At 40.3% G+C, this 25,633-nt stretch overlaps 1 protein-coding gene across 1 annotated transcript in view; it reads left to right on the top strand.

Moving 5' to 3' along the window:
- Window positions 1-25,633, top strand: part of LOC126251825 (acetylcholinesterase-like) — a 132,990-nt gene that overhangs the window by 41,825 nt on the left and 65,532 nt on the right. The window contains exon 4 of the mRNA XM_049952487.1: window positions 7,411-7,596. Coding sequence (XP_049808444.1) covers window positions 7,411-7,596 — 186 coding nt within the window. The remainder of the gene's footprint in view (window positions 1-7,410; window positions 7,597-25,633) is intronic.

Below are 25,633 nucleotides of genomic sequence, written 5' to 3'. Positions count from 1 at the left end.
TCAATGGTCTAAACCTAGTTTTGGTATGTCATGTCGTTAGCTTCCTTCCTATTAGCATAAATTTATACAGCTTCCATAAAACCTCAGCTCATGTGACTTCTATGAAGTTTCTTGTACTCATGTCGTTCGTCGAATTATAGCAGTTCATTTTCTTATCTTAAAAATATAAGGCACTGAGCATAAGCAAAACATGCAATAGCGAGTAAATACACCAGTAGAGAACTGAATGTCAACAAGTGGATGCAGCACAATTCCTACACGAGGCTCTGCCAAGCGAACAATCTATAATTAATACCACAGTGTAACCTAAACTCTATATTTGTACACAGTATATCAGCATTTCTATATAATAAATTGAAGAGTAGTTATGACAACAAAACAGAAATGTGTAAATATGCAATCCATACGCACAGCAGCAAACATATATCTTACGTAATAAACAAGTCATTAGCATCATATCAGCATAAGCAAATAAATGTTCGTATGTAATCTTAATAAGTAAACATGAAGGCGCAAGCAGATAAATCACAAAGTGTAACCTACATACATAACAGCACAACTAATAGGGTGACAATTATAATTTAAATAAATAAGCACAGCAGGTACATAATAAAAAATATGACATCAGTGAAAAAGCAGTGCAGCCAAGCAATGCATAATATATACAAATAACAACCCTGTTCATTAGTCAATCATTGTCAAAATCAGTTAATGTGCGCAAGCACGTCGCTTCACTAGTAAATTCATAGAACATGAAATTTAGCACAAAGTATGAGTCACGTAATCGCAAGCAGCAAATTTCGTCTAAAGTACGTACCTAAGGGGAAATATGTTACCTGAAAAATAAACTCAATTAATAGTTACCCTTTTATAGTTTATTACTTTTTTCTTTGAAATTATATTCTTCCTGAAATTTTCTCCATAGCAAGTCGTCTTAACGTCGAACACGCACAGAATTTACCTGAAGGTCTTAAATATTTTACACAACCGTATCCTGAAAAATACTGAACGTCAATAACATAATTTATAAAGTCACCATAGCTTTATACAGAATTTAGTCGGAAAAATTAGACTGTGTATTTGCTTACGGCTGTCAGTGCATTCACACTGTGCGCTCGATCAGCTGTACGGTTACGAAGTCTCGTAACGGTTGGCCCTGACTAGTATTATTACGCAATCTGACTGCTAGAACAACAACAAAGAATGAAATGGAAATTTTCATTAACACAATTAATTAATTAAGTCCCCAGCAACTATAAAACCTACGAAATCAAAGCACAAGTATAACTGTTCTGTGTGTGGAAGTATGACTCAACGTACGCATCTGGCACGGTTCTTCTTCAACAACACAAGAAATTTTAAATATCATTTATACTGAATTAATTAAAGAGAATAAAAATACCATAATTACTCAAGAGAACCAGAATTACACTCTAATCCAAGAACACAAGCCAGATGCTTTGTTGACTGAACCTGTAATGACGCATTATTTAAAACATGGAAATAATGAAAAATAAATCAAGTTTCGTTACCTTCATATATTGACCAAAATCACTCTAATCATTACAATATATCTCCACACCGACTCGCTATTACCACATCTCAACAAGAACTTTTCCGTATCACATAAATACTCCTAACGCCTTTTTGAGAGAGAGTCTGCACTCCTCCCGATATGATCATGCAAGCGTAGAAAAGTTGTGGAATGATTTCAGAGAGATAGTATCGACAGAAACTGAGAGATATACATCACATAAATTAATAAGTGATGGTAATGATCCCCCATGGGACACAAAACAGATCAGATCACTGTTGCGGAAACAGCGAAAAAAGTACGTCAATTTTAAAAGAACGCAAAATCCCCAAGTCTGGCAAAGTCTTGCAGAAGTTCGAAATATAGATTGTACTTCAATGCAAGATGCTTTCAATAATTTCCACAACTCAACTCTGCCTCGAAATCTGGCAGAAAACCAAAAGAGATTCTGGTCATACATAAAGCACACCAGTGACAAGACGCAATCAATACCTTCACTGCGCCATAACAACGGTGAAGTCACTGATGACAGTGCCAAGAAAGCAAAGTTATTAAACACGATTTTCCGAAAATCCTTCACCAAAGAAGACGAAGTAAACATTCCTGAATTCCAATCGAGAAGAATTGCCAAGATGAGAAACATAGAAGTAGATGTCCTCGGCGTCGCAAAGCAGCTTAAATCACATAATAAAAGCAAGGCTTCCGGTCGGATTGTATACCAGTCAGGTTCCTCTCAGAGTATGCTGATACAATATATCCATATTTAGCAATTATATCCAACCGCTCGCTCACAGAAAGATCCGTACCTAAAGACTAGAAAATTGCTCAAGTCACACCAATACCCAAAAAGGGAAGTAGGAGTAATCCATTGAATTACGGGCCCATATCACTAGCGTCGATTTGCAGTAGGGTTCTGAACATATACTGCATTCGAACATTATGAAGTACCTCGAAGAAAACGATTTATTGACATGTAGTCAGCACGGATTCAGAAAATATCGTTATTTCGAAGCACAACTAGCACCTTATTCTCATGAAGTAATGAGTGCTATCGACAGGGGATGTGGAATTGATCCCATATTTTTAGATTTCCAGAAGGCTTTCGACAACGTTTGTAACACCAATATCGACTGTAAGTAGTGTATACTGTATAATTATGTGTATGTAGCTATGAAGTGGTTGTTCTTTACTAATGAAGGTCATTGATTTGTCAGAGAGAAAGTGGAAGTTTGTAATACATGTATTATGGAAACTAAAATAATGTTTAAAAGTAATGAAACTTTATAAAATATTTAAGTTCAGAAAGATAAATTGTTCTTAAAAAACTGGTTCATGCTTTGTATAGTATAAAAGTTGTAGGGAACCCCCTCCGCTAAGGAATTGGCCTGGCGCCCGTTAACAGATGGATTTGGCGGTCGATCTGGGCGGCTACTGGGAGAGCACGCTACGCAGTCAGTGGCTAGCCGTTGTACGGTTAACATCGAGGGTGCCGAGTGAGGCGTTTGAAAGCCAATTTATATTGAAATTGCCTCGGATGTGGTTTCGGCTGTTGTATGGTGCTCTTGTTATTATGGAATGGCTCTAAGATGAGGATAATACGACGTCAAGATGAATTTATAAAGAGCATTCAACATCAAGACCAGATAGCCACCATGTGCTCCCAACCACTATTGCGCCACTGCTCCGCCAACTTCAGGAACTCAGATATGTATCATAGTATGAACCAGTATGTTTGTGTGAGTGGTTTTCAATAACAATTCCGGTGATATAAACATGTGTTTGAACCTTAAAATTGTTCCGATCATGAAATCAATGCAGGATCCCATCCTAAATGTGGAGAAACCGAGTATCCTGTTTCTAAGCAATTAATGGGTTGCTTCTGTACTAAATGTGCTAAAGTTTAGTGCCAAAGTGTGTAGTGTTACCATAAAACTACCTGTTTCACAGGTAATGGATAAGGCACACAAATGGAACCTATGTGAAAAGTAATTTTGCTTTGATTGTTACCATGAACTATTTCCTGAAATTAATTGGACTTAATTTTTAAATTACTTGCTTTGAAGTGTTAGCATATAAATTACTTCAAGTGCGATTAGAAATCTATATTGGCAAATTGCAATTTGTTTCGTAAATAATCACAGAATTTGCCTGGTCGACAGTTTCAGTTTATGGGTTCCCACTATACTCTTTTCTATTACAAGAAAGGTAATCTAAATATTGGTTTTGCTAAAGTAATCTGAAGCATTTCCATAAAAGTGTGAGTCTAAAAAGTGTCTGTGTAATGTTATTTAACCTCATTTGTGGTGTCTGTATGCTGCTTAAACCAGGTCTCTTGTCATGTCGAAATTTGGTCTCGTATGGTTTTTAGTAACATCCTAGTGCTAAGTTAGCTATTGATTGCAACAGTAACTATTATTAATACGAGTGAAATAACTTTTAAATTTCCTATTATTGCTGATTTGTGTAAATACTAACTACTGCTACACACTACTCAGTTCGTTCGGTAGTTGTATGTATTCACTGCACAATTTAAAAGGAGTATTAATGAAAGTCAATTTAGTAACTCATATTCATTTTTCTTAAACCAAAATGTTTGAAATTATGATGCCTAATTAGGCTGGCAACCGTTTGTTATTTGATTCACGTGAACTTCACTACCTTCATTACCTTCAAAATAAAGCCTTTCAGTTTTCTATTAACTGTTCGATACCCTCTACCAATTAGATCAACTTACAGGCAAACATCAAATTTCTCCCAGAGGATAACGCTAGCTTGCAGGCGAGTGTTACATTTGGCGCGAACTTGCAACTGTCGTGTTATACATTCCTCACAAGCGTCTTCTAACCAAACTGCGTGTCTATGGAATATCGCCTCAGTTGCGGGACTGGATTTGTGATTTCCTGTCAGAAAGGTCACAGTTCGTAGTAATACACAGAAAGTCATTGAATAAAACAGAAATAATATAAGGCGTTCTTCAAGGAAGAGTTATAGGCCTTCTATTGTTCCTGATCTATATTAACGACGTAGGAGACAGTCTCAGTAGCCGTCTTAGATTGTTTGCAGATGATGCTGTCATTTACCGTCTTGTAAAGTCATCAGATGACCAAAAGGAATTGCGAAGTGCTTTAGATAAGATATGTGTGTGGTGCAAAAATTGGCAATTGACCCTGAATAAAGAAAGTGTGAAGTTATTCACATGAGTACTAAAAGAAACTCGCTAAATTTCGATTTCGCGATAAGTCACACAAACCTGAAGGCTGTAAATTCAACTAAATGCTTAAGGATTACTATTACAAATACCCTAAATTGGAACGATCACATAGACAATGTTGTGGGTAGAGCCAATCAAAGACTGTGATTCATTGGCAGAACATTAGAACGTGCAACAGGTCTACTAAAGAGACTACTTACACCACGCTTGTCCACCCTATTCTGGAGTATTGCTGTGCGGTGTGGGATTCGCATCAGATGGGACTTACGGAAGACATCGAAAACGTACAAAGAAGGGCAGCTCGTTTTGTATTATCGCGAAGTAGGGGAGGTAGTGCCACAGGCATGATACGTGAACTGGAGTGGCAATCACTAAAACAAAGGCGTCTTTTGTTGCGACGGGATCTTCTCATGAAATTTCAATCACCAGTTTTCCCCTCCGATTGCGAGAACATTATGTTGGCACCCATAGGGAGAAATGATCATCACGGTAAAATATGAGAAATCATGGATCGCACAAAATTTAAGTGCTCCTTTCTCCCGCGCGACGTTCGAGAATGGGATGGTATAAAGACAGTTTGAAGGTGGTTCGTTGAACCCTCTGCCAGGCACTTTATTGTGAATAGCAGAGTAATCACGTAGATGTAGAAACAACGAACATAGTCTCTCAGCGAAAGACCAGTTTGGTGATACCGTCACTGTTAGTTATACATGAGGATTCTGTGTAGTTTTATTTCGAACTTATCGTTGTAAATAGGAACAGTTTCGTTGAATGCTAGTTTTCCGTGAGAGGGTAGAAGTGCAATTCATCATGTTGCGATTTTTCGTCGAAATTTACATCGTATTTATCAAAACACAGAATGTGAACCACATACATACCGGAAAACAAAAGAAAAAGAAACTGTCGCTGTGTATTAAGAGAATGAAACAGGCATATCAACTCTCTTGTACAGAAGTTAGTTACCAGCTGCGTTACGAGGAACACTAAAAAAGTAAAGGTCATTTGCTTATATTTGAATGTTGGCAGCTCAGATGAAATACAAACCAATGCAGCGCAGTCTATTAATTTTTTGCCGAGACGAAAAAATAATTCTTTGAATTCAGTACTCGACTGGTTGTCGATTAAAGTAAATAATGTCTTCGGTGACTTGCCAGTTGCGATGTGAGTGCTGTAATTTTTATTTTAGTGATCAGAAGGATCTACAGCAACCCAGTTTTATTGAGAACTATGCTTAGTTTGTAGGCCTACACTACAGAATGAATGATTGTTAGACAATTGTATGGGGAATTTCGAAATGGATGTACGAAAGTGTACGACGAAGAGCGAAGACATATAAAATCGTGATTTCGGTTTATTCGTGGAAGGTAGTTAAACAATTACAGTTGCCGTGTACTGTGAAATTCTCACCAGATAGTGTAGCACCATTCAAATTCAACGGCGCCGGAAGAAGGCCAGGGATAGTATTCCTCGTCAGCAGACGTCTACATACCATAACCCGAACCACGGATCAGAAAGGATAAAACTCAGCATTTCGATTAGAAAATTTTGAATCACCCTCCCTACAGTCCCTGACTTTGCAGGCAGCGCCAGAAGCGCTTTCTTATATTTGTAACAATTTCTAGACGGACAATAGTTTGAAGATGACGAGAAACTGAAGGCTACGTTTATCAACTGGTTCAGTTTCCTGGCTAATTTTATCTATGTAGTGGGTCTCATGGAGCTGTTGCAATGTGCTTAAAAGTGAACGACGATTACGTTGAGTAGGGGAAGCCCTACATTTGTGCGAAACTAAACTCACCAAAAAGGCTTTCTCTAGCGAATATATTTTTTATGGCTGAAGAATCCGACTGATTATGAAGTCCCACTTACCACAAAACTCATGAAGGATAATCGATTGTTAGCCACTTCTAATAAAGACAATAAAACTGAAGTAAATTTGGTGAGGATGTGTATAAAATGTAGAAGAATAAGAGGTAAACGTTTTAACTTGTCAAAATCCTACCCGAACGATCCTAGAAGGAAACCACACTTTACCTATAGGATGAAAGAAAATTACGTGAAATTTAGACTCCCACAAATGGTGCTATAACAACTTAATTTTATTTTCTGTGTAACTGATTTAGAAATAATTAACAAATCAATAAAACTTATAGATCTGTCAAATATGGCACCATCACAATCAAGATGGCAAACGATTAGAGAAAGACGTTTGTTACTAGACATTATTGTCACATTCATCAAACGACGTTTTCTGATGGACATGTACAATATGTATATAACTGAGGAGTAAGATAAACGACAGAAAACTGTCCATTTACACAAGCATACAGGAAAATCGAAACAGAATGGATGAACACATCAACTCCCGTGCTAGATCATGAGGATACTGACTTAATACGCCGAAAAAAGAAACTGCTAATTGCCTAACAGAACTAACACGTTTTATTCAATGTGTCGACGCTCAGAAAACTTATCATAGATGAATGCATGTCTAAAGTTACAATGTGAGCTTCAAACCACTAAAAGATTTCAGTGGAAAGAAATTCATTTGTCGCTAACTAAGAAGGACGTGTTGAAACATTGTACAGGAATGTTAAGGGATTGATATTGTACCACGTACAAGATATTGTAATTGAATTACAGTTCGTTTTCAATCCTGTTGCAGGCTTCCTGAGCACAGGTGACGAGGTTGTTCCTGGCAACGCTGGCCTCAAGGACCAGCAGCTGGGGCTCTCCTGGGTGCAGCGGAACATCGCCAGCTTCGGCGGGGATCCACAGCTTGTGACGCTCTTCGGTCAGAGCGCTGGAGGGGTTTCTGTTTCGCTGCATCTCATGTCACCTGGATCTGCAGGCTAGTAGTTACTTCCAGAGATCAGTTGTAGCCACTGACAGTTTGTATACATATAGGGGACACTCAAATGAAAATGAGACACATGGTAAAAAAGTAAATAAACTTATTATTGTTTCAAGCAATTCTCCATAACTATTAATAGTTTCATCCCACTGGGAATGTTCATGGCTGCCTCCTGTAACGAATCCAGTCCTGTTGGACCTCTTGCTGGTTTACCGAAAAGCAGCGACACCCTCTACTTATTTTACCACGTTTGAACACATTGTTATTTGTATATTATGTAACCATGTTTGTGAATATGTACTATTATTGCGGGTTGTCCGGCACAGTTTTTCCGTAAATACGATTTTCCGTTTATATATCGATATATTCTCAAACTTAGATCTTACACTATGCGGGAGGACGACGGTTCAATCCCGCGTCCGGCCATCCTTATTTGGGTTTTCCGTGATATCCCTAAATCACTCCAGGCAAATGCCGGGATGGTTCCTCTGAAAGGGCACGGCCGACTTCCTTCCCCATCCTTCCCTAATCCGATGAGACCGATGACCTCGCTGTCTGGTCTCCTTCCCCAAACAACCCAGCCCCCAACCCTTATACTATGAAAATTAGTTGGTAAATAATTAATAGCAATTGCTCTAAAAACTGTGGCTGATAATATCCTCTAAAACAAACCGGGATAACTTTTCGAAATCAATAAGGCAAAAAGACACAAAACACCATACCTAAAGTTTACACCGGAACCAATGAAATGTACTGCCTTCAGTTACATTTCACCATGCCTGCCTCGTCCAATGTGCACCACCTGCAAGCTAGGTAATAGCGGCCTCCTCCTATGAAGTACGTGAATGCTCACTAAACTACAGTACTCGCCTAGAAAGCCGTCAGATTAAGTGGAGTTGCACACGGGCGAACAAGAATACATTTGTCAATTCTTGAACAGCTTCCTGTACTGATAGAATAACTGCGTTTATCACAGACGATTACTCACTCGCGACTTGATCTACACAAAGCTCTTGCACACCCTGATCCACAGGGCTCACGATTCGCCTCCTATACTTGCGAAACCTACTGTCCGACTCTTCCATCGCGCGAAATCTAGCAGCTACGAATACAGAGATGCGCCGGTGGTTCGAAAAGGTTCCTAAGATTAATTTCAAACAAAAAGTTGATTTACAACCGTCCAACAGCGGTAAATGGTACAGTTCGATGGCCTGAGGTAAATATAATATTTGTTTGATATCTCGTGCAGCTTATCTTTATCTGTTGTGCTACTGTGCAACGTGCGCCTGTGGTCTAGGGGAGCCGGCACGATAGCTCAGCGTGTTCGGTCAGAGGGCTGCTCGCCCTCTGTAATAAAAAACTAAGTAAAGGAATCAACGATCAGCTTGAACGTATATATTGTGACGTTCGCCCAGACCAAATGCAACGACCAATACGGAACAAAATGCAGAAAAAAAGGTGTAGCGTCTTTGATTAGCAATCAAAACGTCCTCGGTCGTGAATTCGAAACCTGCCAACGTTTAAATTTTGATTAAGTATCAGCAGTGGCAGCCGAAGACTTCCGGCATAAGAAGTCACCCTCATTTTGCCAATGACCTTGTCAAGGAGGGCGAGGATTGGACATAGGTTCAGGGCACTCTTTTGTCCTTGGGGTGGGAAACTGCCCCCCTTCAGTGGGAAGAATCAATAAAGATCGACAGCATGAGGTCCTCCAGGATGTAGAACATGTCAGAAAAACAATACATGACAAATATTTACAACTAAAGCAAATAAGCTCTTGTACCTTCCACAGGTCCCAATATACTCGTACAAGGTGCATTCAAGTTCTAAGGCCTCCGATTTTTTTTCTCCAGACTGGAAAGAGATAGAAACATGCGCATTGTTTGAAAATGAAGCCGCGTTCATTGTCAATACGTCCCAGAGATGGCAGCACCATACGGCAGATGGAATTTTACCGCCAGCGACGAGAATGAGAACTGTTTTAAATACTTAAAATGTCGACGTTTTCATTACTTGAACAGCGTGCAATCATTCGTTTTCTGAATTTGCGTGGTGTGAAACCAATTGAAATTCATCGACAGTTGAAGGAGACATGTGGTGATGGAGTTATGGATGTGTCGAAAGTGCGTTTGTGGGTGCGACAGTTTAATGAAGGCAGAACATTGTGTGACAACAAGCCGAAACAACCTCGGGCTCGCACAAGCCGGTCTGACGACATGATCGAGAAAGTGGAGAGAATTGTTTTGGGGGATTGCCGAATGACTGTTGAACAGATCGCCTCCAGAGTTGGCATTTCTGTGGGTTCTGTGCACACAATCCTGCATGACGACCTGAAAATGTGAAAAGTGTCATCCAGGTGGGTACCACGAATGCTGACGGACGACCACATGGTTGCCCGTGTGGCATGTTGCCAAGCAATGTTGACGCGCAATGACAGCATGAATGGGACTTTCTTTTCGTCGGTTGTGGCAATGGATGAGACGTGGATGCCATTTTTCAATCCAGAAACAAAGCGCCAGTCAGCTCAATGGAAGCACACAGATTCACTGCCACCAAAAAAATTTCGGGTAACCGCCAGTGCTGAAAAAATGATGGTGTCCATGTTCTGGGACAGCGAGGGCGTAATCCTTACCTTGTTGCGTTCCAAAGGGCACTACGGTAACAGGTGCATCCTGCAAAAATGTTTAGAAGACGAAATTCCTTCTTGCACTGCAACAAAAACGTCTGGGAAGGGCTGCGCATGTGCTGTTTCACCACGACAACGAACCCGCACATCGAGCTAACGTTACGCAACAGTTTCTTCGTGATAACAACTTTGAATTGATTCCTCATGCTCCCTACACACCTGACTTGGCTCCTAGTGACTTTTGGCTTTTTCCAACAATGAAAGACACTCTCCGTGGCCGCACATTCACCAGCCGTGCTGCTATTGCCTCAGCGATTTTCCAGACTCCTAAAGAAGCCTTCGCCGCTGCCATGGAATCATGGCGTCAGCGTTGTGAAAAATGTGTACGTCTGCAGGGCGATTACGTCGAGAAGTAACGCCAGTTTCATCGATTTCGGGTGAGTAGTTAATTAGAAAAAAAATCGGAGGCCTTAGAACTTGAATGCACCTATATATATATATATATATATATATATATATATATATATATATGTGTGTGTGTGTGTGTGTGCTGGCAAGTTATTGAAAATGTGTGTTCCTGAATAATGCACAACTTTTGTACAAGAGTGACTTTAAATTCTTGTGAAGATTATTCTTGTTTCTAGTATTGATTCCATGAACTGAGCTGTTGGTTTGAAAAAGAGGTATATTTTTAACGACAAATTTCATTAAGAAATAAATATATTGGGAAGATCCCTAGTTCCTTAAACAGGCCTCTGCAGGATGTTCTTGACTTCACACAACATATAACTGTTACTGCCCAAAAAACATGCTTGCATGGCTGGATGAATTACCCCAGAAAATAATCCCATATGACATTATGGAGTGAAAGTAAGCATAGTATGCCAGCTTTTTCATTTTTATATCTCCCATGTCTGACAGAATTCGCATTACAAACAGAGATTTGTTTAGACGCTTCAGGAGTTCTGTGGTGTGCTCCTCCGAGTTGAATTTATTATCAATCTGTAATCCCAAGAACTTAACACTGTCCGCTTCTTCTATCTGATGTCATCATATGTTAGGCATATTCTCCTGGGACACCTCTTGCAAGTTCTGGACTGGATGTAGTGTGTGTTTTCAAAGTTTAGTGACAAAGAATTGGCTAGGAACCAGCGATTAATGTCCACAAATATTTTATTAGCCGTTCTTTCTAAGACTACACTTAATTTGCTATTTATTGCAATGTTTGTATCATCGGCAACCTAAACATACTTGGCATCTGGTAATGTTACTTATGAAAGGTCATTGAAATACACAAACAAAAGTAAAGACCCTAAGATGGAACGTTGTGGGACCCCACGTGTAATTAGTTCCCAGTTGGATGATGTCTGATAGCTTAATACATGTCTGTTTTCTAATAACACCCTTTGTTTCCTCCCAGAGAAGCGTTTCCTGTTACACCAAAATATTATAATTTACTTAAAAGGATATTGTGATTTACACAGTCAAATGCCTTTGACAGAAAACAAAGTATACCAGTTGTCTGCAGTTTTTTGTCTAGTGAATTAAGTACACTTTCACTGTAAGTGTTTTTAAAACAGCAGATAAAAATTCGCTTGATGCCTTCATAAGAGAGAGTCTCCATTCCTTCCAAGCTCGTGTAAGTGTAGACCAGATATGACTCAAATTCAAAGACACAGTATCGACAGCAATAGATAGATTCATACCGCATAAGTTAATAAGAGCGGGACTGATTCACGATGGTACACAAAACACGTCAGAACACTGTTGCAGAAGCAACGAAAAAAAGCATGCCAAATTCAGAAGTACGCAAAATCCCCAAGACTGGCTAAGTTTCACGGAAGCTGGAAATTTAGTGCGGACGTCAATGCGAGATGCTTTTAATAGTTTCCACAATGAAATATTGCCTCAAAATATGGTAGAAAATCCAAAGAGATTCTGGTCGTATGTAAAGTACACAAATGGAAAAAAAACAGTCAATACCGTCACTACACGGCAGCGATGGAAATGTTACCGATGATGGTGCCACTAAAGCGGAGTTACTAAATGCAGTTTTCCGTAATTCCTTCACGAAAGAAGACGGAGTAAATATTCCAGAATTCGAAACTAGAACAGCTGTCAGCATGAGTAACATAAAAGTCGATATGTTAGGTGTTGTGAAACAACTCAAATCACTTAAGAAAGGCATGTCTTCCGGTCCAGATGGTATACCAAACAGGTTCCTCTCGGAGTATGCAGACACAACAGGGCCTTCAGAATGACATTTCCACTCTGCAGCGGAGTGTGCGCTGACATGAAACTTCCTGGCAGATTAAAACTGTGTGCCGGACCGAGAATCGAATTCGGGAACTTTGCCTTTCGCGGACAAGTGCTCAACCATCTGAGCTACCCAAGCACGACTCACGCCCCCTCCTCACAGCTTCACTTCCGCCACTACCTCATCTCCTGCCTTCCAAACTTTACAGAAGCTCTACTGCGAACCTTGCAGAACTAGCACTCCTGAAAGAAAGGATATTGCGGAGACATGGCTTAGCAACACCCTGGAGGATGTTTCCAGAATGAGATTTTCACTGTGCAGCGGAGTGTGCGCTGATATGAAAATTCCTGGCAGATTAAAACAGTGTGTCGGACCGAGACTCGAACTCGGGACATTTGCATTTCGCGGGCAAGTGCTCTAGTTTGGAAGGTAGAAGACGAGTTACTGGCAGAAGTGAAGCTGTGAGGACGGGGCATGAGTCGTTCTTGGATAGCTCAGATGGTAGAGCACTTGCCCACGAAAGGCAAAGTTCCCGAGTTCGAGTCTCGGTCTGGCACACAGTTTTAATCTACCAGGAAGTTGCACAATAGCGCCTTTCTTAGTAATCATATACAACCTCTCACTTGACGAAAGGTCTGTTCTTAAAGACTGGAAAGTAGCACAGGTCACACCAATATTCAAGAAAGGAAACAGGAGTAACCCATTGAATTACAGACCCATATCACTGACTTCAATTTGCAGTAGGATTTTGGAGCATATACTGTACTCGAACATTATGAATCACCTTGAAAAAAATAAATTATTGATACATAACCAACACGAATTCAAAAAATATCGTTTTAGTCCAACACAGCTAGCTCTTTATTCCTATGAAGTAATGAGTGCTGTCGACAAGGGATCTCAGATCGATTCCATATTCCTAGATTTCCAGAAGGCTTTTGATACCGTTTCTCACAAGCGACTATTAATCAATGGAGTATCGTCTCAGTTGTGTGATTGGATTCGTGATTTCCTCTCAGAGAGGTCACAGATCGTAGTGATAGACGGTAAATCATTGAGTAGAACAGAATTGATGCCTGGCGTTCCGTAAGGTAGTGTCATAGGCCCCCTGCTGTTCCTGATTTATGTAAATGATCTAAGTGATAATCTGAGCAGCCCCCTTAGCTTGTTTGCAGATGATGCTGTAATTGACCGTCTAGTAAAATCATCAGACGATCAATTCCAATTACAAAATGATCTAGGGAGAATTTCTGTATGGTGCCAAAAGTGGAAATTAGCACTAAACAAAGAAAAGTGCGAGGGCATCCACATGGGTACCAAAAGAAATCCGATAAATTTTGGGTATACGATAAATCACACAAATCTGAGGGCTGTCAATTCGACTAAATACCTAGGAATTACAATTACGAGCAACTTAAATTGGAAATACCACATAGATAATATTGTGGGGAAGGCGAAACAAAGACTGCGCTTTGTTGTCAGAACAGTTAGAAGATGCGACAAACCCACTAAAGAGAGCCCACTTTACACTGGTCCGTCCTCTGCTGGAATATTGCTGCGCTATATGGGTTCCTTACCAGGTAGGATTGACGGAGGATATCGAAAAAGTGCAAAGAAGGGCAGCTCGTTTCGTGTTATCGCGCAATAGGGGTGAGAGTGTCACTGATATGATACGCGAGTTGGGGTGGCAGTCACTGCAACAAAGGCGGTTTTCTTTGCGGCGAGATGTATTTACAAATTTTTAATCACCAACTTTCTCTTCAGAATGCGTAAATATTTTGTTGACACCCACCTACGTAGGGAGAAATGATCATCATAATAAAATAAGAGAAATCAGAGCTCGAACGGAAAGATTTAAGTGTTCCTTTCTCCCACGCACCATTTGATAGTGGAATGGTAGAGAAGTAGTATGAAAATGGTTTGATGAACCCTCTGCTAGGCACTTAGGTGTGAATTGCAGAGTAACCATTTAGATGTAGATGTAAGTGTAGATAGCCCTCTCAATATCAGAACCCTTTAGAAATCACAACTGTGACTTTGTCAGTATGTTATTTATGACATGATGGTTATAAAGCCTATTATACATTACCTTTTCTAAAATTTTTGAGGATGCTGGCAAAAATGAAATTGGACAGAAATTTCGCGCTATTTCTTTTTCTCCCTTCGTAAACTTTAGCATATTTCAACCATTCAGGAAATATTCCACTGATAAACAAGTGGTTACACAGATAGCTTAATATGTTACTTAGCTCAGAATCACATTATTTAATTAACTTTGTTGACCGTTCATCATACCCACCAGATGTTTTTGATTTTAAAGGTTTGATGATGGACATTACTTCTGCTGGGGTAGTGAGGGCCAGATTAATGTTATGGAAGTTACTTGAAATGTCTGGTCTGAGGTATCCGATGGCAGAATCTACAGAACCTGACAACCCAATCCTTTCAGTAACAGTTACAAAATGTTTGTTTCAAAGTTCTCCAACACTATACACATCTGTCACCAATGTATTATTTACTCTTAATGCTATTTGCCGTTCTTCATGTCTGGTTCTACTGGTCTCCTCCTTCACTATATCCCATATTGTCTTTATTTTGTTATCTGATATGAATATCTTTTCCTTGTAATGTATTTGCTTTGATGTCCATATTACAGTCTTTAATATTTTGCAGCATTTCTTGTAATGCGCTGTAGCTTCAACATCAGAACTCTTCCTTTGTTTTACAAGATACCTCTATTCGTTGAGTAATCCATGGCTTCTTTTTAGACATTGCTCTAACTTTGGTTAGTTGTGGGGGAAAACAGTGTTCAAATAAGGTAAGCACTTTATATTTTTTATTCATGGCATGATCTCTGTAAACATCACTCCAGTGAATGTCTCTGAGGAGTGTCCAAAAATAATCAATTTTTGGCTTATTGATTACCCTCTTGAGTTCAGATTTATCAGATTTTATATCCTGTTCAGTATTAACAGAAGTAACTGCGTGTCATGGCCTGAGACGCTATTAACTATTGGTTTTGTAATATAATTTTGTTCATTTGACTTTTCTATAAAGATATTATAAATGGCTGTTTGTGAGCAATCGGCTACCGTAGTTGGGAACTTTGCGGTGGGAATTGAGTGATAGTGTTACCAATTCGAATAAGTTCTTATTGAGAGAGTCTTTAAGGAAATCTACTTTGAAGTCAGCAGCAACCACTAATTCTTTGTTTTTGGTTGTTAAATGGGCCAGTACAGCTTCGAGGTGGTTTATGAACAGATTAAAATTACCTGCATGTGCTCGACATACACTTAATATTATGAAGGATTTTTATGAAATCCTGCTTCTGTTGGACATGCTTCCACATGCTGTTCTAGGAAAAATGTACGAATGTCTATGTTCTTAAATTTATGTGAGTTCCTGATGATATGGCAACTCCTCCTTTCTCCTTTTCTGCTCTACAAAAGTGAGATGCTAACCTAAATCCTGTAACACTTAAAAGGTTCAGAAAGGCAGATTATGTCAGCTGGGTTTGATAACTCTAATTCATCTATGCAGATAATTAATTCATTAATTTTATTTCTCAATCCTCGAATATTTTGATGCAATAAAGATAGCTGACATTTCACATTGACTGAGTTGAATTTGGGTAGAGTGGAAATTTCTGGTGGTTGTTGAAAATTATTTACCAACAGCTGTTTATGCTGACGTAATAAGCTAGAATTATGATTATTGGTTTCTTTCTCAAACTGAAGGTTTGTCTCAATCCTAACCTTTCTTAAAACTTGGTTTCGTTCTGTCCTCCCTACCTTAAAAAAAGGGTCTTTCCTGAACCGTATAACCACTGGTATTTTGTCACTCACGACAGTGCCTCCCCCCTTTAACTTTCCTGCTATTTTCCCAGCCAGTTTACCCTTCCCTTTGCTGTTGATGTGAAGACCATGCCTTGTATAATCCCACCTACTGAGAGAATCAACAGGAACCACACCAATGTGTGACCCTGCACTCGACATAAGGAGCTGTTCCAACTCCAAATTAGCCCTGGCGCCCAAGAACAGATACAAACTCAACACTAGTATGCTTCGATGCTAATTCAATCTTTGCCAGGTCACACTCTATTCTGTACCTAGGATCTCTTTCAATACTATTACCTGGCCCATCCAGTAAACCACGGTGTCTTCCTTAGTGATATCCTTGCAAAGTGATCATAAATCCTCTGTCACCTGCTCCAGACCAACACTAGGTTTAAAAAAAGTGATGACCTTGTACTCAGATCCTAATACATCCTGCAAAAGTTGGCCAACACCTCTTCCATGGGAACTACCTAAAAGCAACACTTTCTTTCTCTTTAATGATTTCCCTTCATTCTTACTTTTCAATTTGCTGCTGAAAGTTTGTTGTGCTCTGTCAACACCTGCAAATGCTTGAGATTCACCAGATTCTAACTGAAGCAACAGGTCAAATCTATTTTCCACATTCAGCACGAAGCTGTCAGACAAAGTTCTAGGCCTGTTCCTCCTGTTGGCTGTTGCCACTTCCCACGTCTCTTTACCCTTCTCCCTCCTTAACCTGTAAAGGTCTCCCCTGGCTTTGTCTAACTCAGCCTGAAGCGCGGCAATTTCCCCTCCTGTTCTAGTATCTTTCTATCTCTACTACACATCCTACAAAACACTGACGAGTCTTATTTACTTCTCCTACTCCCTCGCCAGTCACTCACATGGAAAAAACTGCTGAACCCGTCACACCAAAGCCCCGACTTAACAATTCTACGGCAAGTCAAGCGCTTTTCACTCAAGATAAACGTAATAGTTTATTAAGAATAAGTCAGTTAAATTACACACAAACACGAAAATATTATTCCACAAATTTGGGCTATACGCAACTATATGTAAACAAAAACTACAGTGCGACGTTTCTGAAACAACAACTTAAACTTTACGCTACTTTCCGAAAATCTGAGTTAAATAATGAAGAGATACGCTACGGTTAAATTGCTGGAGAGAGCAAAGAACAATGAAACGAAATTGTGTAGATTTGCTGCGGCCAAACGTAAACAGAAAATACGACTGTAACCTGACTGTACGATCTTTTCCCCTTTTTCCGCTGTATTACGTAAAGAAAAAAGAAAATCTTTAATGGTACCATCAAAAATCACACTAATACACCTATTTACCACGTAATCAGTTCTAAACTAAATGGTATTATAATCTAAAATGATTTATCTTTACGAGAACACCAATACTCGCGCTAGTCGCCTGGCTGCAGGGCTGCAGAAGGCAATGGAAACCATAACATTAAAGACACATAAAGTGTATCCACAGGACATGTGGCCTGTAACTGAAAATTGTCATGATGATCACTCCAATAGCAAAAGATTTCGCAATAGTTCCCCATTCGGATCTCCGGGAGGGAACTGCCAATGGGGCGGTGACCATGAGGAAAACATTGAACAACCAACGGAAGGATAACGTCCTACTAGTCGGGGGGTGGCATTTCCGAAGCATGAACGTGCTAGGGTAGCTAGAAAATCTTGAAAGGGAAATGCAAAGCTTCCATGTAGATATAGTGTGGGGTCAGTGAAGTGAAATAGAAAGAAGACAAGGGTTTCTGGTCAGATGAGTATGGGGTAATATCAACAACAGCAGAAAGTGGTATAAGGGGAGTAGAATTCCATATGAATAGGAAGGAAGGGCAGAGGGTGCGTTAGTGTGAACAGTTCAGTGATAGGGTCGTTATTATCAGAATCGACAGCAAACCAACACCGACAACGATAATTCAGGTAGATATGCCGATGTCGCAAGCTGAAGAAGAAGAATAGAGAAAATATGTGAGGTAACACAGAACGTAAAGGGAGATGAAAAACTAATAGTCATGGGGACTGAAATGAAGTTGTAGGGGAGGGAGTAGAAGAAAAGGTTATAGGAGAATAGGGGCTTGGGACGAGGAATAAGAGAGAAGAAAGACTAATTGAGCTCTGTTATAAATTTCAGATAGTAATAGCAAATACTCTGTTCAAGAATCACAAGAGAAGGAGGTATACTTGGTAAAGTCGGCGGGAAGATTTCAGTTACTTTACATCGTGGCCAGATAGAGATTCAGAAATCAGATACTGGATTATGGCGTACGCAGGAGCAGATATAGACTCAGATCACAATGTAGTAGCGATGAGGAGCAGGCTGAAGTTCAAGAGCTTAGTTAGGAACGATCAGAGAAGTAGGATACGGAAGTACTAAGGAATGACGAGATACGCTTGAAGTTCCCTAAGGCTGTAGATACACCAATGAGGAATTGTCCAGTGGGCAGTACAGTTGAAGAGGAGTGGACATCTCTACAAAAGGCAGTCACAGAAGTTGGAAAGAAAAACATATGTGCAAAGAAGGTAACTGCGAAGAAGCCATGGGTAACGGAAGAAATACTTCAGTTCATCGATGAAAGGAGAAAGCACAAAAATATTCCGAGAAATTTAGGAATACAGAAATATAAGTCGCTAAAGAGTGATATAAATAGGAAGTGCAAAGAAGCTAAGACGAAATGGCCGCATGAAAATCGAAAAAGAAATAGGAGAATCAAAACAACCTTTGCTGGAATTAAAAGCAAGGGTCGTGACATTAAGGGTACAGCGAGAATTCCACTGTTAAATACAGAGGAAAGAGCGGATAGGTGGAAAGAGTGCATTGAAGGCCTCTATGAGGGGAAGACGTGTCTGATGTGACAGAAGAAAAAGCAAGAGTCTATTTAGAAGACATAGGGGATCCACTATTAGGATCAGAATTCAAGAGAACTTTGGTGGACTTAAGATCAAGTAAGGCAGAAGGGATAGATAACATTCAACCAGAATTTCTTAAATCATTGGGGAAGTGTCAGCAAAACGACTGTTCACGTTGGTGTAGAATGTATGAGTCTGGCGGCATACCATCAAGACTTTCGAAAAAATATCTCGTCGCATTTCCGAAGAGTGCAAGAGCTGAAACGTGCAAGAATTATTGTTGTACAATCAGCTTAGCAGCTCATGCATTCAAGTTTCTGACAAGAAGAATGTACAGAAGAATGGAAAAGAAAATTGAAGATGTGTTGGGTGACGATCAATCTGGCTTTAAGAAAGATAAAGGCACGAGAGAGGCAATTGTGACGTTGCGGTTGATAATGGATGGAAGACTAAAGGAAAATCAAGACACGTTCATAGGATTTGTCGATCTGGAAAAAGCGTTCGACAATGTAAAATGCAAGATGTACGAAATTCTGGGAGAACTAGGGGAAAGCTAAAGGTGGAGATGAGTAATATATAATATGTAGAAGAACCAAGAGGGAATAATAACAGTGGACGACGGAGAACGAAGTGCTCAAATTAATAAGGGTGTAAGACAGGCCTGTAGTCTTTCCCCCTTATTGTTCAATCTTTTCAGCAAAGAACCAATGATTGATATAAAAGAAAGGTCCAGGAGTGAAATTAAAATTCAAGGTGAAAGGATATATATGCTACGATTCGCTGACGACATTGTTATCCTGAGTGAACGTGAAGAAGAATTACATGATCTGCTGAATGGAACGAACAGTCTAATGAGTACAGAATATGGACTGAGAGTAAATCGAACAAAGACGAAGGTAATGAGAAGAAGCAGAAATGATAACAGCGAGAAACTTAACATTAGGATTGATGTTCACGAAGAAGACGAAGTTAAGGAATTCTGCTACATAGGCAGTAAAATAAACAATGACGGACGGAAGATTTAGTACTAAAGACGAATGTTGAAAATTAGAGAGACTGGTAAGGGAAGGAATGAGGAGGTTCCACGCAGAATCGGACAGGAAAGGAATATGTGGAAAACACTGATAAGGAGAAGGGACGGGATGATAGGACATCTGTTAAGAGATCAGGGAATGACTTACATGTTACTAGAGGGAACTGTAGAGGGAAAAAACTGTTGAAGAAGGCAGAGATTGGAATATATCCACAAATAATTCATGACCCAGGTTGCAAGTGTTTCCTTGAGATGAAGAGACTGGCACAGGAGAGGGGCTGCTTCAAACCATCAGAAGACTCATGACTTAGGAAGAAAAGAAGGAGGACTGTTAACTTCGGTCCCAACCGCTTACAAGTATCGTGATAAATGCCACAGATGGGCGAGGATGGGCTGGCAGCAAAAGTGTTCTCCGCTCTGTAGCCAATAGAGTTTAAAAGATCCAAGATTTATAAAAGTTTTCAAAAGGATGGACTGTAAAAAAATGTTGTAAAATGCATAAAGGGTGCTGTTCGTAGATGATATTAAAAATAAGACTTAGGGAAATGCTATCGGACATTTAAAACCAATTAGTTGCGAGCAGGTTAAAAGCAAACCATGCACTGTATTACACTATGCTACCACTTGATGGGAGAGACCTGTATTCAGGAGGAATAACGGCGAGAGGGAAGGGGAACTGATCGTTTGAGATAGGTAAGGAGTCTATAGTGCTGCGTGACTGTGGCAGGGTGGGTTGTAGGGATATGAAGAAAGGGGATCTATGTTTGTAGGAAAATAAGATATTGAGCGAGCAGATAGTTCAGATCGGGGCCTGGCCAAGATCAAGCGGAGGGAAGACAAAGGAGGTAAGGGGATCGAGAGGAGCCCCTAAATTTGATGGGATAGGGAGGAGCGGGTTAAATCTTATAGGAAGGACAGATGTCATAGCTGGTTCCCCTGATGAGGAGTTAAAGTCTACCTGCGCTGGGAGGGGATATAGAGAGTGTACAAGTGTAGAATAGGAGGGATGTATTGATATACATACGGCAGCATTCCTGGATTTGTTATTAGGAGGGAGAAGATAGATTTGTTGGAGGTGAATTTTATAAGTGTGAGATATATGTTTGTATTCAGCGTGGGCAAGGAGGTGGGGAAAAGGGATGAACTGGTAAAGAGTTGTTTTAGGGGAGGGAAATCGATTCTGGAAGTAAGGTGAAGTGTGTGACATTCAAGGATCTTGTGGTGCATATATCCAGGAAAAATTTTCATAGGAGAGTATAGGTCGCCTCAAGTCTTTTTAGGCGTCGAGGATGGTGCCGGGATGGAACACCCTTGTTCAGTCTGTTAGTGGTTTTAGCCTGCTGTTGTTGTGGTCTTCGGTCCTGAGACTGGTTTGATGCAGCTCTCCATGCTACTCTATCCTGTGCAGGCTTCTTCATCTCCCAGTACCTATTGCAACCTACATCCTTCTGAATCTGTTTAGTGTATTCATCTCTTGGTCTCCCTCTACGATTTTTACCCTCCACGCTGCCCTCCAATACCAAATTGGTGATCCTTTGATGCCTCAGAACATGTTCTACTAACCGATCCCTTCTTCTAGTCAAGTTCTGCCACAAACTTCTCTTCTCCCCAATCCTATTCAATACCTCCTCATTAGTTATGTGATCTACCCATCTAATCTTCAGCATTCTTCTGTAGCACCACATTTCAAAAGCTTCTATTCTCTTCTTGTCCAAACTATTTATCGTCCATGTTTCAATTCCATACATGGCTACACTCCATAGAAATACTTTCAGAAACAACTTCCTGACACTTAAATCTATACTAGATGTTACCAAATTTCTCTTCTTCAGAAACGCTTTCCTTGCCATTGCCAGTCTACGTTTTATATCCTCTCTACTTCGATCATGATCAGTTATTTTACTCCCCAAATAGCAAAACTCCTTTACTACTTTAAGTGTCTCATTTCCTAATCTAATCCCCTCAGCATCACCCGACTTAATTCGACTACATTCCATTATCCTCATTTTGCTTTTGTTGATGTTCATCTTATACCCTCCTTTCAAGACACTATCCATTCCGTTCAACTGCTCTTCCAAGTCCTTTGCTGTCTCTGACAGTATTACAATGTCATCGGCAAACCTCAAAGTTTTTATTTCTTCTCCATGGATTTTAATACCTAGTCCGAATTTTTCTTTTGTTTCCTTTACTGCTTGCTCAATATACAGATTGCATAACATCGGGGAGAGGCTACAACCCTGTCTCACTCCCTTCCCAACCACTGCTTCCCTTTCATCTCCCCTCAACTCTTATAACTGCCATCTGGTTTCTGTACAAATTGTAAATAGCCTTTCGCTCCCTATATTTTACCCCTGCCACCTTCAGAATCTGAAAGAGAGTATTCCAGTCAACATTGTTAAAAGCTTTCTCTAAGTCTACAAATGCTAGAAACGTAGGTTACCTTTCCTTAATCTAGCTTCTAAGATTAGTCGTAGGGTCAGTATTGCTTCACGTGTTCCAGTATTTCTACGGAATCCAAACTGATCTTCCCCGAGGTCGGCTTCTACTAGCTTTTCCATTCGTCTGTAAAGAATTCGTGTTAGTATTTTGCAGCTGTGGCTTATTAAACTGATTGTTCGGTAATTCTCACATCTGTCAACACCCGCTTTCTTTGGGATTGGAATTATTATATTCTTCTTGAAGTCAGAGGGTATTTCGCCTGTTTCATACATCTTGCTCACCAGATGGTAGAGTTTTGTCAGGACTGGCTCTCCCAAAGCCGTCAGTAGTTGCAATGGAATGTTGTCTACTCGTAGGGCCTTGTTTCGACTCAGGTCTTTCAGTGCTCTGTCAAACTCTTCACGCAGTATCGTATCTCCCATTTCATCTTCATCTACATCCTCTTCCATTTCCATAATATTGTCCTCAAACCTACTGTGAGCTTTCTGTTGGATGGTTAGTAGCTGTGGTTTTCAAGTTAGTTTACGATGAAGGTGTTGTCCCAGATACTTCCGGCTGTTTGTTAATTGGAGAAGACAGCTATAAATGGTAAGATAAAAGTCACGGAGGTGATACTGTAGGTCTTCATCCCATAATTCTCACATAGGTTCAAGCCACTGGTTGCACCAGGACGTGTACTGGTTGAGATGGATCTAGAGTGAACATTGGGAGTTCTGGAAGTTATGGTATAAAGTTAGGAAGGTGGTGTGATCGGCGTACTGGAGAAGATGGTTTAGGCATGTCAGCAGTGTAATGAATGTTTGATTGGAGAGAGAGGACAGAACATTTTAGCAGACTTACGGTAGGATTGGCAGGAATTGGCACTGATAATAGTGACAAAAGGTGGACTGTTAGATAGGAAAGAACCAATATGGCAAACATAATCAATAGGAAACACATATTTCTGGGTCTGAAGAAGAGACAGGCATGCTTACTCAGTCATATGCCTTTTGTAGGTCGAGGATACAAAAATGGTGGATTTACTGTTATTAAGATGAAGTGATACTAGATGACTTTGATATAAGACGAAGACCACAGTGGTTTAAAGGCAGTTGTACGTGCTGGTCTAGGTGTTTATGGACGTGCTGAGAGAGGATGGATTCAAAGGCTTCGTTAAACACTGAGGCGGGGCTGATGGGTTGGTAGGAAGAGTTTTCAATATGTGGCTTATTATTTGGTTTTGAGGAAAATAGGTTTTCCATCGTTCAGGATAATAGCCGTGTTAGAGGATATTGTTGTAAGTTATTTCAAGGGTTGCTGGAATGGAAGGAGGACATTGTCTTAGACGTCTGTATATCACGCATTCGTGGCCAGGAGCAGTTTTACATTTCTTGTGGAGTACTTCTTTAATGTTGTACGCAGTGATTGGTGTGCTGAGATCTGTATGTGTATGTTATCCCCGTACTGGAAAAATGGGACATGTGGTGGGACAGTGGTACACACAATGATTAATGTGGGCATGGTATTGCGGATAATGCTGCTGCAAAGAGCTTGTACTTCAGTAGACGGCAGACATATGGAGATGATTTACTCTACATACAGGTATGATACACACATACGTATCGAATGGAAGGATACTGAGTTTGAAGAGAGATGTTAATCTAAAGAAACAATGGAAACCTGAGGGAAACTAGTTACAGTCTGCTTCATTTCCATGACGGTTTTGGTTCTTGGTGATTATGCTTTGACTGACACAGCAGAGCGTGTACAATGCAGTTTACTGTTCTAGGAACGTATACTATCGAAATTTTAACAGTGAGCCATAGTGCGGTATACAACGCCTCTGTTGTAACGACTACCACTGGAGTTGGACGAACATCACTGTGACACGCTCTCACTGAGCAAATCCGTGACGAAATTCACCGCTCTTCTTTATATCTCTACTTTTTCTATCAGTTATACCTGATAACGGTCTCAGAATAAGGAACAATACTCAATTATCGGTCGAGCAAGTGTTTCGTGAACCATCTCATTCTTGCTGTGCGCATATACATTTGCAGGCTGTACAAACTCAAAGAGTTTCTGTTGACTCTCTCTACCGATTTTGCTTGATAAAACATATTCTGCAGAATACATATGTTGTCTCCGTAAGACGTGGTTTCTGCAGTTTTAAGTATGTTGTTAGACACTTTTATCACCGACGTTAAGCACCGTCTGGTACGGTCAGTACCTGAATGGGTGGCTGGGTGAGCTCCCACTGTTGACAATTTTGCTTTTGCCTTTACGGCAGAGAGGGGAGGAGGAGTGGTGACGTAAAGTCCCTCATCACCAGTCTTTGCGACAGTGTCTTTGATTACGTTCCAATCTTCTCCGCAGTGTCTCGTGATGCGACACTGTTGCTGGTGATCCTCCCGTTGGAAGGAGACGTTAAGTTTGGCGGTCGCAGAGTTGCTATTCGAAGGGAAAGGCTATGTTCTGGAACCGGGTTTCACTTTTCCCCTTCTCTCATCACCTCTGACACGAACGTTACACTACATTAGACAAACACTCAGTATAGTTATCTACTCTTAACATATATACCCATGCACACAGGTCTCACACTACGCGAATAGGGAAAACCTTTCCAATTAGGCGGCTGAACCTCCTCTCTGGGTCTCCCAGGCATTCATGCCATACGACTTATCTTCGGCGCGTTTTATATGTTACTTTTACCGGTTGCTCGTGTAAAGATTTTGTAGTTGTGCATGTCTTCCGTTTCCATGAGGCATACATGTCAACAGTATAATGTATGCTGCTCATCTGTTTCTGTGTACACGTGTTTCGTAATTGAGTCACATGCTGCCTATAATGTGTGTTAAGTTTCTGTGCTGTATTCTAAGTGAGCCGAATTAGCTCACACGTCTTTTTTTATCAGGAGAACAGTATGACGGGTCTCAACAACAACTAACAAACTGATATGCATCGCGGTAGTAATACATACATATCGTAAAAGCATGTAATATGTTCCTAGAA

This window comes from Schistocerca nitens, chromosome 4 (genome assembly GCF_023898315.1).
Source record: "Schistocerca nitens isolate TAMUIC-IGC-003100 chromosome 4, iqSchNite1.1, whole genome shotgun sequence".
In the NCBI taxonomy this organism is placed as follows: domain Eukaryota; kingdom Metazoa; phylum Arthropoda; class Insecta; order Orthoptera; family Acrididae; genus Schistocerca; species Schistocerca nitens.
The sequence above is the reverse complement of the archived record's forward strand: the minus strand, read 5'-3'. Positions and strand labels throughout refer to the sequence as shown.